Source organism: Candoia aspera, chromosome 10 (genome assembly GCF_035149785.1).
Source record: "Candoia aspera isolate rCanAsp1 chromosome 10, rCanAsp1.hap2, whole genome shotgun sequence".
NCBI classification, from domain to species: Eukaryota; Metazoa; Chordata; class Lepidosauria; order Squamata; family Boidae; genus Candoia; species Candoia aspera.
In genome coordinates, this window is record NC_086162.1 from 8,543,979 (window position 1) to 8,558,845 (window position 14,867).

At 46.6% G+C, this 14,867-nt stretch overlaps 1 protein-coding gene across 2 annotated transcripts in view; it reads right to left on the reverse strand.

Moving 5' to 3' along the window:
• The window catches only part of LOC134503352 (protein argonaute-1), a 68,048-nt gene extending 61,202 nt beyond the window's left edge, over nucleotides 1–6,846 (reverse strand). The window contains exon 1 of one of the 2 annotated variants that reach the window (XM_063312134.1): nucleotides 6,712–6,846. In XM_063312134.1, coding sequence (XP_063168204.1) covers nucleotides 6,712–6,736 — 25 coding nt within the window. In that variant the 5' untranslated portion in view covers nucleotides 6,737–6,846. The remainder of the gene's footprint in view (nucleotides 1–6,711) is intronic. The other variant, XM_063312135.1, reaches the window with a different exon arrangement.
• Nucleotides 6,847–14,867: the final 8,021 nt, after the last annotated feature.

Consider the following 14,867-nt stretch of genomic DNA (forward strand, 5'->3'; position numbering starts at 1 on the left):
TGCATTAATGAGGTCAGTCAATCAGTTATAAAGTCAGGAAGTACAGCTGGCACAGCTGAAATAATCTCATGGCACTCTTCTCCATCCCTGATTCTCCATAAATGTTCAGGAAGGGAAGGACCCAAGCTCAGTAGTGAGAGGGCCACAGCTTAACGGCAGAGCACAGATGCTGCAGGCAAAAGATCTGAACTTTGGTCCTGAACCAAGAAAAAAATTAGTGGGGGGACTGCTACATGAAACCCCAAAGAACCATTCCCAGTCAATATAGACTCCAGTATTTCCCATGCTGGTCAATTTCCAAAGGTGTGGACTTCAATTCCCAGAATTCTTAGCAATGGCCCTACTAGATGCTGAATTCTGGAAGTTGGTCCCCACATCCAGAAGCTGCCAGGCTTGGAAAACATTGCTTAGACCAAAACAAACCATTTTTCAGACCTGGGGGGGAGCAAGATTTTTTTTTTCTTGCCATACCACAAAATTATGCCAATCGTGCAAAACAAAGATCTACACCATAGGAGTGGGCAGAACCCTTATTTTCAAGGTAATTTCAGTTCTTGTTGGGGGGAGGATTGGTTCCTCCCCCACCCCCGCAGAGTTTACTAAATCAGTTTAGTTAATTCTAATTCTTAAAACACATTTTAAGGCAGTAATGAAAAGCCTGATGCCCTCCAGGTTTGTTGGAATTTAACTTCCCTTACGACTAGGTGGGAAGTTATGGAAATTAAATTCCAATTATCTAGAAGGCACCAGGTTGAGGAAGGCTGGTATGAGCTACTCCAGGCAACCCTGTCTGACATAAAGCAGACTCCCTTGGTCTTAAAATACCATCATGATGATGCAATGCCTCTTTTCGGCCTAGCAAAACTGGCCAAGAGCAAAGGTGGGAGAGAATGAAGCTTTGATTCAGTGGACTGGCCTATCTGAATCAGAGGGATCATTCAGACCCTGCTGAATCCATTCTTCCATTTGGAAAGACTTTTATGTATCTCAATTGTTCTTCCAAACTGGGCCTGAAAGCCAAATCTGAGGTTCTGAATTGATCTGAATTGTTAAATTGGATCAACAATCCAGGGCAGACCAACAATTCTAATCAGAGCTTATTTATTTATTAGTTTTACATCCTGCCTTTATTTGTACAACTCAAGGCAACATAATGCTCCTTCCTCCTATTGTCTCCACAACAACCCTGCGAGGTGGGTTGGGCTGGGAGAGAGGGACTGGCCCAAAGTCACCCAGCCGGCTTCTGTGCCTAAGGAAGGACTAGAATTCACAGTCTCCTGGCTTCTAGTCCAGCACCTTAATCACTATACCAGTGTTTCTCAAGCTCAGCAACTTTTAAGATGGGTGGACTTCAACTCCCAGAATTCCCCAACCAGCATGCTGGCTGGGGAATTCTGGGAGTTGAAGTCCACCCGTCTTAAAGTTGCTGAGCTTGAGAAACACAGTTCTAAGAGATGGTAAATAGTCATGAAAAAAGGAAGCAATATGAAATATTAGTAACGTAAGTTATAGAAGTGGTTGTTATTATTGCTGCAAGAAGAAAACATAACTTTTTCTAATTTCTTTGTGTGATTGTTGTGAGCTGCTCAGAGTCGTTGGGAGTCAGGTGGCATACAAACTTAAATTATTATTATTATTATTATTATTATTCCTAATATATCATATAGATTTAGGAGGGTCTCTCTTAGCAAAAGACTTTGGGGGGGGGAACAGATCCAGAGGTGGCTCGGTCAACCTGAGTTCCTAAAACATCAATCACAGCTGGAGCTGTGCATGAAACACTACACTACCCACATTTTTCTTCCAATCTGCTGGATGCCTAGAATCTGAAAATGTGGACCAACGTTGCTGACAAGGATTGCCCAAGACATCAGGCAGAGCAGAAGAGGCCCTGGGATCTATTCCCACATGCAAATTATGCAGAATCCCATATGCAAACTATGCATAATCAAGGCAGTGCTCTAAAGCAATTCCAGTGCTTCCTATCTTAAGACCACCACCCTGGATCTTGGTTCCAAATTAGCAAGTTCGTCTCCCATACTCAGGATTCCATTCATCTGCAGTAACCTAGATTTTAGGAAAGGCAGGTCTTCAGTTGTGCTGATCCAATATACTTTTTCTGCTTACCTTGCCCTTTGCCAGTTGAGAAAGAAAGGAAGTTCATTTTTCACAAATGTCCTCCGGATCACTGATTCAGTGACAATGTTTGCTTATTATAGAATAAGATATGGCCATTCACACACTTGCCCCATCCAAACCAACAGCTTGTTAGTCTAGTACAAGTCACTACAGTTAATCATATGATGTACTGGACAGATTATTTTATACAGATTATTATCTCGATTGTCCTTCCAAACTGGGCCTGAAAGCCAAATCTGAGGTTCTGAATTGATCTGAATTGTTAAATTGGACCAACAATCCAGGGCAGACCAACAATTCTAATCAGAGCGTATTTATTTATTAGATTTACATCCTGCCTTTATTTGTACAACTTAAGGCATCGTAGATAAATGTTCCTTCCTCCTATTGTCTCCACAACAACCCTACGAGGTGGGTTGGGCTGGGAGAGAGGGACTGGCCCAAAGTCACCCAGCCGGCTTTCACGCCTAAGGCGGGACTAGAACTCTCATACCACACCTGATTGGCTCTTGGGCTGAGAGAGAGTGGCTGGCCCAAAGTCACCCAGCCGGCTTTCACACCTAAGGCGGGACTAGAAATCTCATACCACACCTGATTGGCTCTTGGGCTGAGAGAGAGTGGCTGGCCGAAAGTCACCCAGCCAGCTTTCACACCTAAGGCGGGACTAGAACTCTCATGCCACGCCTAATTGGCTCTTGGGCTGGGAGAGAGGGACTGGCCCAAAGTCACCCAGCCAGCTTCTGTGCCTAAGGAAGGACTAGAATTCACAGTCTCCTGGCTGCTAGTCCAGCACCTTAATCATTATGCCAGTGTTTCTCAAACTCAGCAACTTTTAAGACGGGTGGACTTCAACTCCCAGAATTGATAATAATAATACCCAGTCTTCATAAAATAACAGACCATGGTTTTTCCAAAAGTTCTATTTCTATTTGTAGTTTCACTACAAACTTGGGAGAAATGAGGTTCTGTTCCACTTAAAGTAGAAACCACTGCTTTCTCTATACCAGGGATTCTCAAACTGTGATTCAAGACTGGGGTCTCTCAAGCAACTCAGACTGAGGGGGGAGGTCACTTTTAAGAAAAAAAGTCTACCCAGATTTGGGCATGCACAGTGGGAGCAATGTCAACACTCACACCAGGCATTGCTTGCACAAACTCCAATAGGCAACTGCGATGCCACTAAGTTTGAGAACGCCTGTGACAGATTAAAATGGCATTATTAAAAGTGATGTATTTATTTCTTGCTCCACGCTAATCCCAATGAAACCATTCATTTTATTCCTGGAGGGATGGTACACAAATTCATTGATCATTTTAGGAAGCTGTGGTACTGTAAGGTTTCAGAACCCCTGCTCTACTTTATTGTTAAACCTTGTGCCTTCCATGTATCTTAGATAAGATCCCCCATCCACCCCAGCCAGAGTGGCTAGTAACAATGGGGAATACTGGGAACTGGAATCCAAAACGTTGGAGAGGGCATCTGGTCCACAGCTGGTCCTTAACCATTGTTGGCTGGAGAATGGCTTATTGCATGCGGCATAATCAGTTGGGTCTACAACATGTTAAACCACAATAGCTAAGTCCACAACAACACTGTAATCTGTATAACCAAACCATCACATATAATGCAGTAGTACAGTGCATGAACCCCATTAATTCTCTTTCTTAAGGTACCACAACACTGCTGTTTTGATTTGAAACGCAAGACACATTTACATAATTTGGTGGGCAGCTGAAAGCTTTTAAAAGCAGAGTTATCATAGGGGCCTTGCTCATACACTACACTAAGCCAAAAACCATGTTTAGAAACCACCATGGATAGCATCGTACTGAGTTAATTTGTTTTACCATGATTTGCTTTCTAAGCCACCATTGGCCAAGGTTCACAAATACTACTCCAAGCCCTAAATATGGTTTAGAGACCAAAATCGGCTAAGTTCTCACAACAGGTTACACCACAGGAGTTGCTGTTGCCTAGTACATTAAGCCAGAACCAAGCAACCAGTATTGTGGTCCCAGCCTGACCATGGGGGTATCACTCTCTGTTGGTGGCCATCCCATTTGCCAACTGGCCTCTTGTGAAGACAAGGAGGTTGAAGATCACAAAGAAGTGTGCAAGTTTTTCATGAATCCCTCAAGAACTCCCACTCCCCAAATATACCAATTACACTAAGAACCCAAGAACCATAAATTGCACTACTGACAATTAAAAACCCACATCTGAGGAAGTTTCAAAAAGCACACACACTCATCTTTTCCCCATCTGCCTGGAAATGCTGGGGGCAGAGCTTCTTTAATGGAAATCTGGAGGCTGTTGGTTCTGTTTTTAAGAGGCAATAAAAAGAAAGCCCCAACAACGCCAGAGTCACTCCTGGGGCACACAAACAGCCACTGTCCTCGCCCAGCTCATGGCCTGCATCTCCCCTCTTTCCATCACAATTACCTCCCCCATGAGAGTTGCAAACCTCCTTGTTCTACTGGGGGGAGAAATGAGGGGAAAGCAAGGACCCTCAGCTGACTTTGATGTCCCTTGTCCTAACAGGGACCTTTACCCATCTGCATGCCCCCTTTCAGACATGCTTCACAGCTGTATTTCCCCAGAAAACCGCCAAGAAATCATAGTACCTCCTTCCATTGACCTTTCAAACATCCATTCCACCTCCACCCAGAAAGGCCCTCCAGAGGTGGTCACCTTCTGTTTTCCCACTTATCCACATTGGCTTTATCCTCACAAGCTGTCATCCACCATGTATCTTTGAGATGTTTTGGAAGAATGGTCTACAATCCCAACCTTTCAGAGGATTCCAGCTGGGGGACGGTGGTTTCCATGGAAGAGGTGCCCCGCTCACCAGACATTGACAAACTGGATCGCTACAACACACCAGACTTAAAACACTGCATGACCCATCACGGGCCGCTAAGGCACGGCTCACCAAAGAAACCACGGCTGGCTGGGTTCATCCTCCATGTTAAGCGATTCCCACAATAAATTTAATTCTAGCTTGGAATCTGGAGGCCCGGCCTCCGGTGGGGTCTGTTGAATGCCAGGCCCACTTGGCGTAAGAGCCTGGTCCTCATGACTCGGTGGCAGAGGTGGAGGAGAGAGGGGACCTGGCATGTATCACAGACTCAGGGGTGGCAGGAATATTCCATGCAAACATGATGGTCAGCGCTTCTCAACCTCAGCCACTTGAAGACTGTGGACTTCAACTCTCAGAATTCCCCAGCCAGCCATGCTGGCTGGGGAATTCTGGGAGTTGAAGTCCACACATCTTCAAGTGGCTGAGGTTGAGAAACATTGGTGATGGTGAAGAGATGCATCAGTCTGCAGAGCCTGGTGGGATGTGTCACAGCTCCTTGGGATTTCCCCCTCAAGAGCCCAGGGAAAATTCTATTCCATTCCGCTGCGTGATGAGAAACAAGCTGTCCTGTTCAAGGGTTCTGATTTCTCCCACCCACCCCCAGCCAAGGTGTATTCTATCTTTTCTTCGCAGCACATGGCCGAGATTGACTCCATACAAAGCAAGGCTCGTCCGAAGTCCTGCTCTCTAGTTCCCTGGGCTGCACCCCAGTTCCAAAAACAGCTGCAGCCCCACAGACCTGGTCTCCTTGTATGCCCTGCACTCAGATGGATAGCTACACACTGCTCTACCCACCCCCCAAAATCTGAGGCTTCAGGTGCCTCTCCAGAAGGGAAACAGTGAAGGGCTGGGAGCCCACCGCTCTCTCTTAGTCCAGCCTTTCCATAGAGCAAGAACGACTCCCCCCCACCCGTGATCTCGGCTCCCTCCCCATCTCTTCCGATTCATCCCAGTGCATCCCCCCTTGGCCCCCCAATTTTGCCTCTGCACAGCACTTGTTTTTCCAGCCCATCATCCCCCCTTCGCGTCCCCCGCTCAGCCAGCCTCAGATCCTCCTTTCCATCACGAGGGCTCCCTCAAAACTCAGTTGAGTTTTCGGGAGAGACCCCCCCTCGCCATCCCGCTGCTTCCAACAAACCCCGCGGGCGGCCCTACGGCGTCTCCCCCACCCCCGGTACACGACAAGCCCCCCTTTCCAAGGTTCACGTGGCCTCCCCTTCCTCTCCGGCAGGCCGCCGCTGCCCTCCAGCCCATTCCCTCTCATACTCCCCCCCGCGCCTGCTGCAACTTCCCAGCTCCCCCTCCAAACCTGGGCCCCCTCCTCACGTCCAGGGCAGGCCTCGCCTCGCCTCGCCTCCGGCCCCCTTCCCCGAGTTGCACTTGCTCCCCCGAGCCCCGAAACGTATTTCACCCCCAGCCCCCTCGCCAAGTCCCCCGCCGTGTTCGCCCCCATTGTTCTTCGGCCAACCGGGCGCCCTCCGCAACCCCGGCCCTCCCCCCTCGCGCCCCCAAACCTTCCGGGGCCCCGCTCGCAGGAAGCCCAGAGCCCCCCTCCCTTTTGCAAAATCCCGGCCTCGCTCCCGCTCCTTTGCAGCCGCCCCTCGGCCCCCGCCATTGCATGGGCTCCCCCAGCCCCCCGGAGCGATTGCATGCCCCCCGCCGGCTGCAAGCCCCCTGGGCTGCCCCCTCCCGGACTCCCCTTCCAGGGTACCTGCTCCCGAGGGACCCGCTTCCATCCCATCCACGCGGGCGGCGCCCCGGACCGGGGGGGAGGGGAGGGGGCGAGAGAGGCAGCGACGAGCCGCGTCCACGCGCGCGCCGGGACCTGGGCGCCGCTGCAGCCGCAGCCTCTGCTCGGGACGAGCCCGGGATCCCGGGACCGCGCCTGCGCAGCAGCCAGTCCAACCAGCGCCGCCGCAGGCTGGGAGCGAGGGAGGGAGGGAGCGAGGGGGCGGGGGAGGCGAGCGGCGGAGCCAAGAGGTAGGAAAGGAGGGAAAGGCTCGGGCGCGGACACATCCCCCGCCACCCCCGTCCCTCGGGGCGGCAGCGGCATGGTGCAAGACTTCGGGAACAGGGGAGCCGTCGTGAGCCGCAGAGGCGAAAACCGCGAGGCGAGGCGCGGCGGGGCAACGTCCCTGAAACGAGCTTGCACCTGTGTTTTTCGGCCTCAGCAACTGGAAGATGGGCGGACGTCATCTCTCAGGATTCCCCAGCCAGCATGCTGGCTGGGGGATTCTGGGAGTTAAAGTCCACCCATCTTCAAGCTGAAAAGGTTGAGAAACACTGGTCTAAACCACCACCACCCCATCTCCCTGTGCTTCTTTCGTACCATTGGTGCTCCTTCCTTCCTTCCTTCCCCCTTTCTCTTTCCTTGTATGACTGCAAACCCTTCTTAAACATCCCACTCCCACTGCAGTCAACTTACTCGTAGTTTCTTTTCACTCTCCATCCCTCTTTTCCCCCTCTCTCTTTCCTCTCCTCCACTTTCCAGTCATTCCGGTGGGAATTCAATCTCCCAATCCTTGTTCATTCGGAACTTTCCTGCCCTCCACTTTCATTCCCTTCTTCTCCTCCATGGCCATTCCACCCACAGCCAAGATCTACTCTTGACCGTGTCACAAAACGGCCTGTCCCCCATTCAGAACTTCTACTCCCCTTCGTGTCCCTCACTGACTCTCTCAGGCTTTCATCATAAACAATAACATCAAGCAAGCTTTGTGGATTTTATTAATTATTTTGCCATGTGGGTGTTTGGACAGACTTATCTAAAATGTGTATTCAAAACCAACCTTTCTCTAAGCCAGTGTTTCTCAACCTTGGCAACTTTAAGACGCTTGGACTTCAACAGGGATATGCTGGCTGGGGAATTCTGGGAGTTGAAGTCCACAGGTCTTAAAGTTGCCAAGGTTGAGAAACGCTGATCTAGGGACTACCTTGAAGCCAGTCGACTGTTCTCTGTGCATCCCAATAACATGGAGGTTCATACAGTGCCGGGACACAATTTAAGATATGCAGAAACCATTTAAACAGAGATTACCCAACAGGGAACCAAGAAGGAACTGTTGCACTCTACAGCTTTGTTCAACCCCAGGGAGTAAAGGGACTTTTTTTCCTCCTGCTTTCTGCATCTCTAATATTGGTTAGTTCTTTGGGTCTATCAAAGCACAGGTGGGTGGACAGTAATCAATTTTAATTTATTATTCAATTTATTCTGATCTTTGCTTTAATATAGGGAGCATTCTTGTTTCAAAACTCCGAAGCCCCAAAACTCTAACCCTTCACCCTTCCTGCTGTGTTTTGCTACACTACAGCCTGGCTGGTGGTTTTGCCCCCCGCATGGAGGACCCTCAGCAGCTGCAATTGAGGTCTGGCCATCTCACCATTGAGGCAACTAGAGCGAGGATACCCTGGATTTTTCTTTCTCCCCTGTTGCCAACAAAGGGAAAGAGGAAGGAATCCAGTGCTGGTGCCCCTTGGTGAGATCTGTGGGAATTACAAGGAGGTCATCCCAGCCTCTCTTCTACAGCACTGAGCATTTCTTGGAGCAAAGTCCCTACATTGCAAACATTGCTGGCACATAGGTTTGTTTGTTTGTTTGTTTGTTAATCAGATGTGAATGCTGCCTGATTCTCAGTGACTCTGGGTTAGCCTTAATCATGCAGCTGATGCAGTTTGTTGACAGAATATTTATTCTTTAAACATCTCTGTGCTGCTAACCCTTCTGATTCTAGGCAGCTTGCAACATCAGGAACGAAAACGTGGATGAAATCATAAAATCCATCTGTAAAACCAATAAACCAATAAACCAAGTCATTAACCACTGTAACTAGGCCTGTAGTTGCTGTCAAAGAAATCCAAGGTCTCTCTTGAAGAGGACAGCGTTGGTCATCATCATCAAGTTGGGGTGCACCAACCTCAGGGGACAAGGTCTTCAAGAGGGAGGGGGCTAATGCGACTCTCTGGGTCCCCACAGGGGGGTCTGCAGCAGGGGCCAAAAAAGTCAAGATGGCTGTTGCAATCCTGCCCCTTTTTTATGTTTCTCATGGCACACTTTAAAAGGGCAGGGCTTTTGAACATGCATCAAGGCCATCTTGACCTTTTGGGCCCACCTTTAGATGGCCCTGGTGCACAGAATATCCTGTCTGTATTAGATTCTGTAGACTGGGCAGATTCTACGTGAAGAAATGGGCCCAAAGGTAGCCAGGGACCAGCCTTCCGAGTAAATGCTAAGCTAGCTATTCTATGTGTAACCCAGACTTACTGGATAAACCACAGTTGGCTTGCTTTACATTAAGTCATAGTTTCTGACTTAGCATGATGCACAAATCCAGCCTTTGTGGTTATTAGACAAACCATAGTTAAAGCACATTATTTAATGCAATCTGTGAACCAGGACTCTGCCTTAACCAAATGATACTTTTCCTATGTTTACACGTGTTCTAAAAGCTCAGAGAAAGGAGGACAAATTAGAGCTAGCGTGTCTGGACTGCAACCCGCTGGACAGCCATTAGGAGGCAACCAAGCACTATGGGAAACTCTCAGGAGTTTGTCTAGGAGCAGTGTATTAAACTATGGTTTGTTCAATTAACCTAGTTTTCTGGCTTTGAACAAGACACTGAACCATAAATAACATGTGGGTTGGATTGATGCATAATGCTAATCTAAAATATGGGCGACTGCTTTGTGGTTCAAGTGTCATGAAAACACAGCCAAATATGGTTTAGCATCATGCATGAACCCACCCAGTTTATAATTTTTAACATTCATATGTATCTCTTAAAAGCAGGTGGTCCCAAGGCAACTAACAGTATACTAAAAATACCAAATAAATCAGGGGTATCCAGCAGGGGGAGGGCAAAAAAGTCAAGGTGGCAGCTGCAACCTTGTAATTGAAGCCCCATCCCTTTTTTACATACACTGCACTGTTGTGGCCACCATCTTGATTTTTTTGACCCCTCTCCAGAGACCCCCCTCCCTAAAATAAATGGTATTTTATTAATTCTCTGGCTAAACATGTGCAATCCCTAGCCAATAGCAGCTTTTTCAGTAAACCAGAATTTAAAAACCATGGCTTTGTACAATTTTGCCCCCACACATGAGCAATTTTTTTAAAAAAAAGGTTAATTGCAAGGATTTTAAGAATACAATTTACAACCAGATGCTAAGCGTATTGCTGACGAGCAAGACCGGTAAATTCAAGGGGATTTCCATTGCTACTCATGGAAGTTTCTCTCCAGAGTTCTATTCATGGAGGATTGGGACCTTAAAATAAAATCATTTTACTTTCTTTCTGATGGCTTTGAGTCAGTTGTGATTCCTGGTGACTGCCCACCCACCCTGTAATGAGTAAGGATGGTGAGCAGGGGGCTCCCATCCAGACTGTCAAGCGCATGCGTAGCACTGAGGAATTGGTCAGCCATTCAAAGAGACACAGATCGGGACCGCCTTAACCCTTGGGGTTTATATGTCTGGGTTTTCCCATGCTTCTTCAGTTTGTTAGGATTCCTGTTAAGTACTAGCAATAAATATTAGAGACCAGTTCCTTGTCTCGGTGTGTTTCCTGGCTGTTAGGACACCCCCCCCCAGCTGGCATTGTGCTGAACGGCAGGACTAGAGCTCATGGTCTCCTGGTTTATAGCTTGATGCCTTAAACCAGCGGTTCACAACCTTTTTGGCACCAGGGACCGGGTTTGTGGAAGACAATTTTTCCATGGAATGGGGGGCAGGGGCAGGATGGTTTCGGGATGCTTCAAGCACTTCCTCTTTTTCTCAACCTTTCATTCTTTTTTCTTCACGCCTTTTGGCGATAGCAGCCAATGGGCTTGCTTTCTCTGACAGGAGGTGGGGCTCAGGCGGTAACGCGAGCGATGGGGAGCAGCTGTAAACACTCAGGCTGTAAATCCGCTCGCTCACCCACCACTCACCTCCTGCTGTGCGGCCCAGTTCCTAACAGGCCACGGACCGGTACTGGTCCGTGGCCTGGGGGTTGGGGACCCCCTGCCTTAAACCACTACACCAAACTGGCTCCCCTTTCAAATGTCAGAGGGGCAAAATGCCAGCCAGTCTAGGGGTGGTAGAAACAGGGACTGTGGGGAACCGCCTCCTTATATCTTAAGACACTCAGATTATCTCTATTTGCAAGATTTGCACACAGCAATCTTCCGGCCTCTCCTGGCATCCAGCAAAGTGGTGGGCATTCTTGGCTTCTGCTGGTGCACTAAAGCTATTTATAAACGCCAGGCCAAATCCATTCCAACATTCTTAACAGGCATTCAGGATAGCCAAAAATTGGTTCTAGCATGCACCTGGAAAACAATGAGGTATTTCTGCCATCGCTTCGGGGTTGGTGGTGGTACTTGAAATGTGGACTCGTGTGTGCACACACACAGGCACCATGAGTTCTATGACTGAACTTGAATGTGTATTTACGGTGTAATTGGCACTTCGTCCACTTTCTTTTATTTGCTGAAAGAAAAATCCAATGTCCAAACCTAAGGCATTATTCTGGGAGGCCTTAACACCAGAAATGAAATCTGTACCCTTATCTCCAATTTAAAAAAAAAAAAGAACATTTGGTGATTTAAAGGAGAATTGGGCGATTGAGCCATCAGCTGGTTGTTCCTGGGATGATTAGGGGTCCTAGAATTCAAAATTAATGCAGAATTGTTGTGTGATGATATGGTCGCTTCATAAATTATTGGAGTTGGCATATGACTTTGTGTTTGTTTTATGGATATTATATTCTTCTGTATTATATTGTATTATGTTCTGTTTTCTGCTTGTAGGCACTTAGAATTGGCAAGACTGAAGCAGTGTGAAAGCCCATGAATGAATGAATACAATTAATTCTGAAAGCTACAATTTACAGACTTTGGATAAACAGACTTTTAGTTGTTTCCAATTTTGGGTTACGATGGCTCTGCTAGCCTCTATTTTTATCCCTTAATGCTCTGTAGCATCTTTTTGAAACTCTTAGCCTAGCTTCCACCATGGAATTTTGCTTACCACTCATCTCTGTTTACTGACACCAACATTTTTGAAGTCCAAGGTAGGCATCTGAGAATTTTCAGCCTTTTCCTTAAAATCAAGAATTCCATCATTTCACGATCACTCTTCCCAATGTTCCTGCCACTTCCACTTCCTTAGCTAAGTCTTCTCTTTCCAACAGAATCAAGTCAAGTAGAGCTGATGTCCCACCCTCTAAGCCAGTGTTTCTCAACCTGGGCAGCTTGAAAATGTGTGGACTTCAACGCTCAGAATTCCCAGCCAGCTTGCTGGCTGGAGAATTCTGAGCGTTGAAGTCCATACATCTTCAAGTTGCCCAGGTTGAGAAATACTGCTGTAACGTCTCAAGCAATGCAAATCAGTCATCCCCTGGAAAGGTCACACTTAACAGAATTTGCCTCCCAGCAGCCACAGGGGCAACTAAAGTCCCGCTTACGACTACTTCTTGCCTCTTTGAGAGATCTGCAGTTTGCTTCTGGAAGGCATCATCCATTGGTGGGTGACAGTAGAAAATAAAAATATTGCTTTTATTAGTTCCTCTTTTGATTTTAATCGAGATGCTCCATACAATTTTGCAAAGTTCATTTGCTTGGGTTTCTCAAAAAGCATGGATATTTCTAATGTACTTAACATTTAATATATTTAACATTTACAGAAGGCCCTCCCTCGAGGGACTCAAGCAGTGCCCACATTAGCATCATTTCACCTCCAAGTGAAGACCTTTTTATTTTCCCAGGCTTTTAAATTGTTTTAATTCGTACTGTTTTAGATGTTGATGACCATTTGGCTGCTGCCTAGTTTGTACGGTGTTTTTATTCTGTATTTTATTTCAATTTATTGGATATGCTTTAACCGGAATTGTATTGTTTTTTTTTCCTTTTTTGGTGTGTTTATGGTAAACTGCCCAGAGAGCTTCAGTGGGCAGTTTGAAACTGTATCCTTCTGCTATACTCCACTCTGCTATATTTATATCATTTGTCTTCCTATACTGAGTTCCTACTTCCTAACTCATCTTGCTTATTTTCCACTGTCAGAGTATGAGTGGATAGTGAAAGGCTGTAAATATTACAAACTGACGTTTTTCCTCATTTTTTGTTGGGCGGCTTAATAGTAACTTCTGGCCTCTATTGGAGCCTGAATGTGCAGGGGTTCTCCAAGGCCCAAAAAATCTTTCAGTGGTTCCTCCAGGGTCAAAAGGTTGAGAAACGCTGGTCTTGATTAAAGTGGCATTCCCATGTCTTTCTACAGGGCGTTAAGTCTTTATCTGATATCCTTACTTCACCTTTCTTCTTTAAGACCCTTGCAGGGGTCAGTAGAGCCCTTCTCATCAAGCTCACTATGCTTTGGCCCCACATGTAGTGCGACCCATCTTCCGCCATTTCACCGTAGCAACTTAAACCGCGGTCCCAGAAACCAAATCTCTTTGCAGAGACATTGCAGAGTTTACTGAAAGTAGATTAAACTCCCATTCTTTACCTTTCTGGTCCTTTTCCATAGAATGCTATGGATAAAAACGCACGAGCCCAGAGCTTTGAGCTTCCTTTTTAGATCTTCAGACTCTATAATAGTGATATGGTTGACGGTGTTCTTTGCAATATGATTTGCCCTGGGGTGGATTTGCCCTAGGTCGGTGGCTTAGATACTCTTTGGACGTTGCTCTCGCGCGCTCCCATTCGATGGCTCGTTCTGAACTGCAGCATCTAGTAACGACATTTCGTTTGGTTCCTCACAGCACTGAGAAACCATCACAACTCTGTATCTTCTCGCAGGGTGCAGCTGCAAGGTCTTGGCCCTTGACGTGTCTCTTCTTCTCCCGAAAGCTCAGAGCCTGTTTCTTCTGTTATGAGTTAAGTATGAGTAAATGTGCTGTGTTAGCCCTTGGCTGTGATTACCCACAAAAAACTTATACATACAGGCATGATTTTAAATGGGCACCTGCATCTGTCCATGGTTACCTCAACCACAGTTTAGCCCACAAATGCAGTTGGTGGCATCTCTGAGCGGCATGCTTTCTTCTCTGGCCAGATGTACCCTCTGAACAGCACAGGTGCCAAAAGACGACGCATGGATGGGTATAGCCACAGGTTAATCTTGGCTGGAGGCAACCAAATTGTGAGAATGACAGTACTGTATGTCTGCTATGCACTGGGTAAAGCAGGATTTCTTTTCATGTGTTATGGAGCTACTGCACTTTCTCATTGTACTTACTCCAAGACTTGCTATTTCTTGATAGAGGGGCAAAAGTATCTCTTTAATCACACTTAAAAGACCATGGTGCTCCCTCCCCTCCCCATCTGCTTTTAGTCATACTGGCTGGCTATTTCTGTTGATTTTATTGTGCATTTTTTCAGTTTCAGCTGTGATTCTAAGATTTGTCTTGATCTTATCTTGTTCAAGGTAAGTTTTCTCCCCTGGAGAAATGCAGCATGCAAATGTAAAACATAATACAAGGTATTTATTTCCCAGTTCAAGATGGGACAACCAGAATTGTGCATATGCACACCATGATCTTAGATAAAGGATTAAGTATGCTGGTTACGTTATTTTCCTTTCTCAATACATTCTGCATAGACTTTACTTTGCCTGCCACAGCCTACAGAGTTGATTAACTTAGTTAAGGCCATCATAACAAAATTTATTTTTTGGTTACCATTACCACTGAGTTAGATGCCATCAAGGTTTCTGCCCCAAGTATGTTCACTCTGTATCCAACAACGTCCTTTGCGTCTTACTCAATGTGTCACTTGGTTCTTAAATATTCTAAATTACAAGTTCTCAATCATCTATTTTATGGCCAAGCATCCAAATAATTATATTATTTGATATTCCATATTATGCCAATTTATCAGCGGAACATTGCTT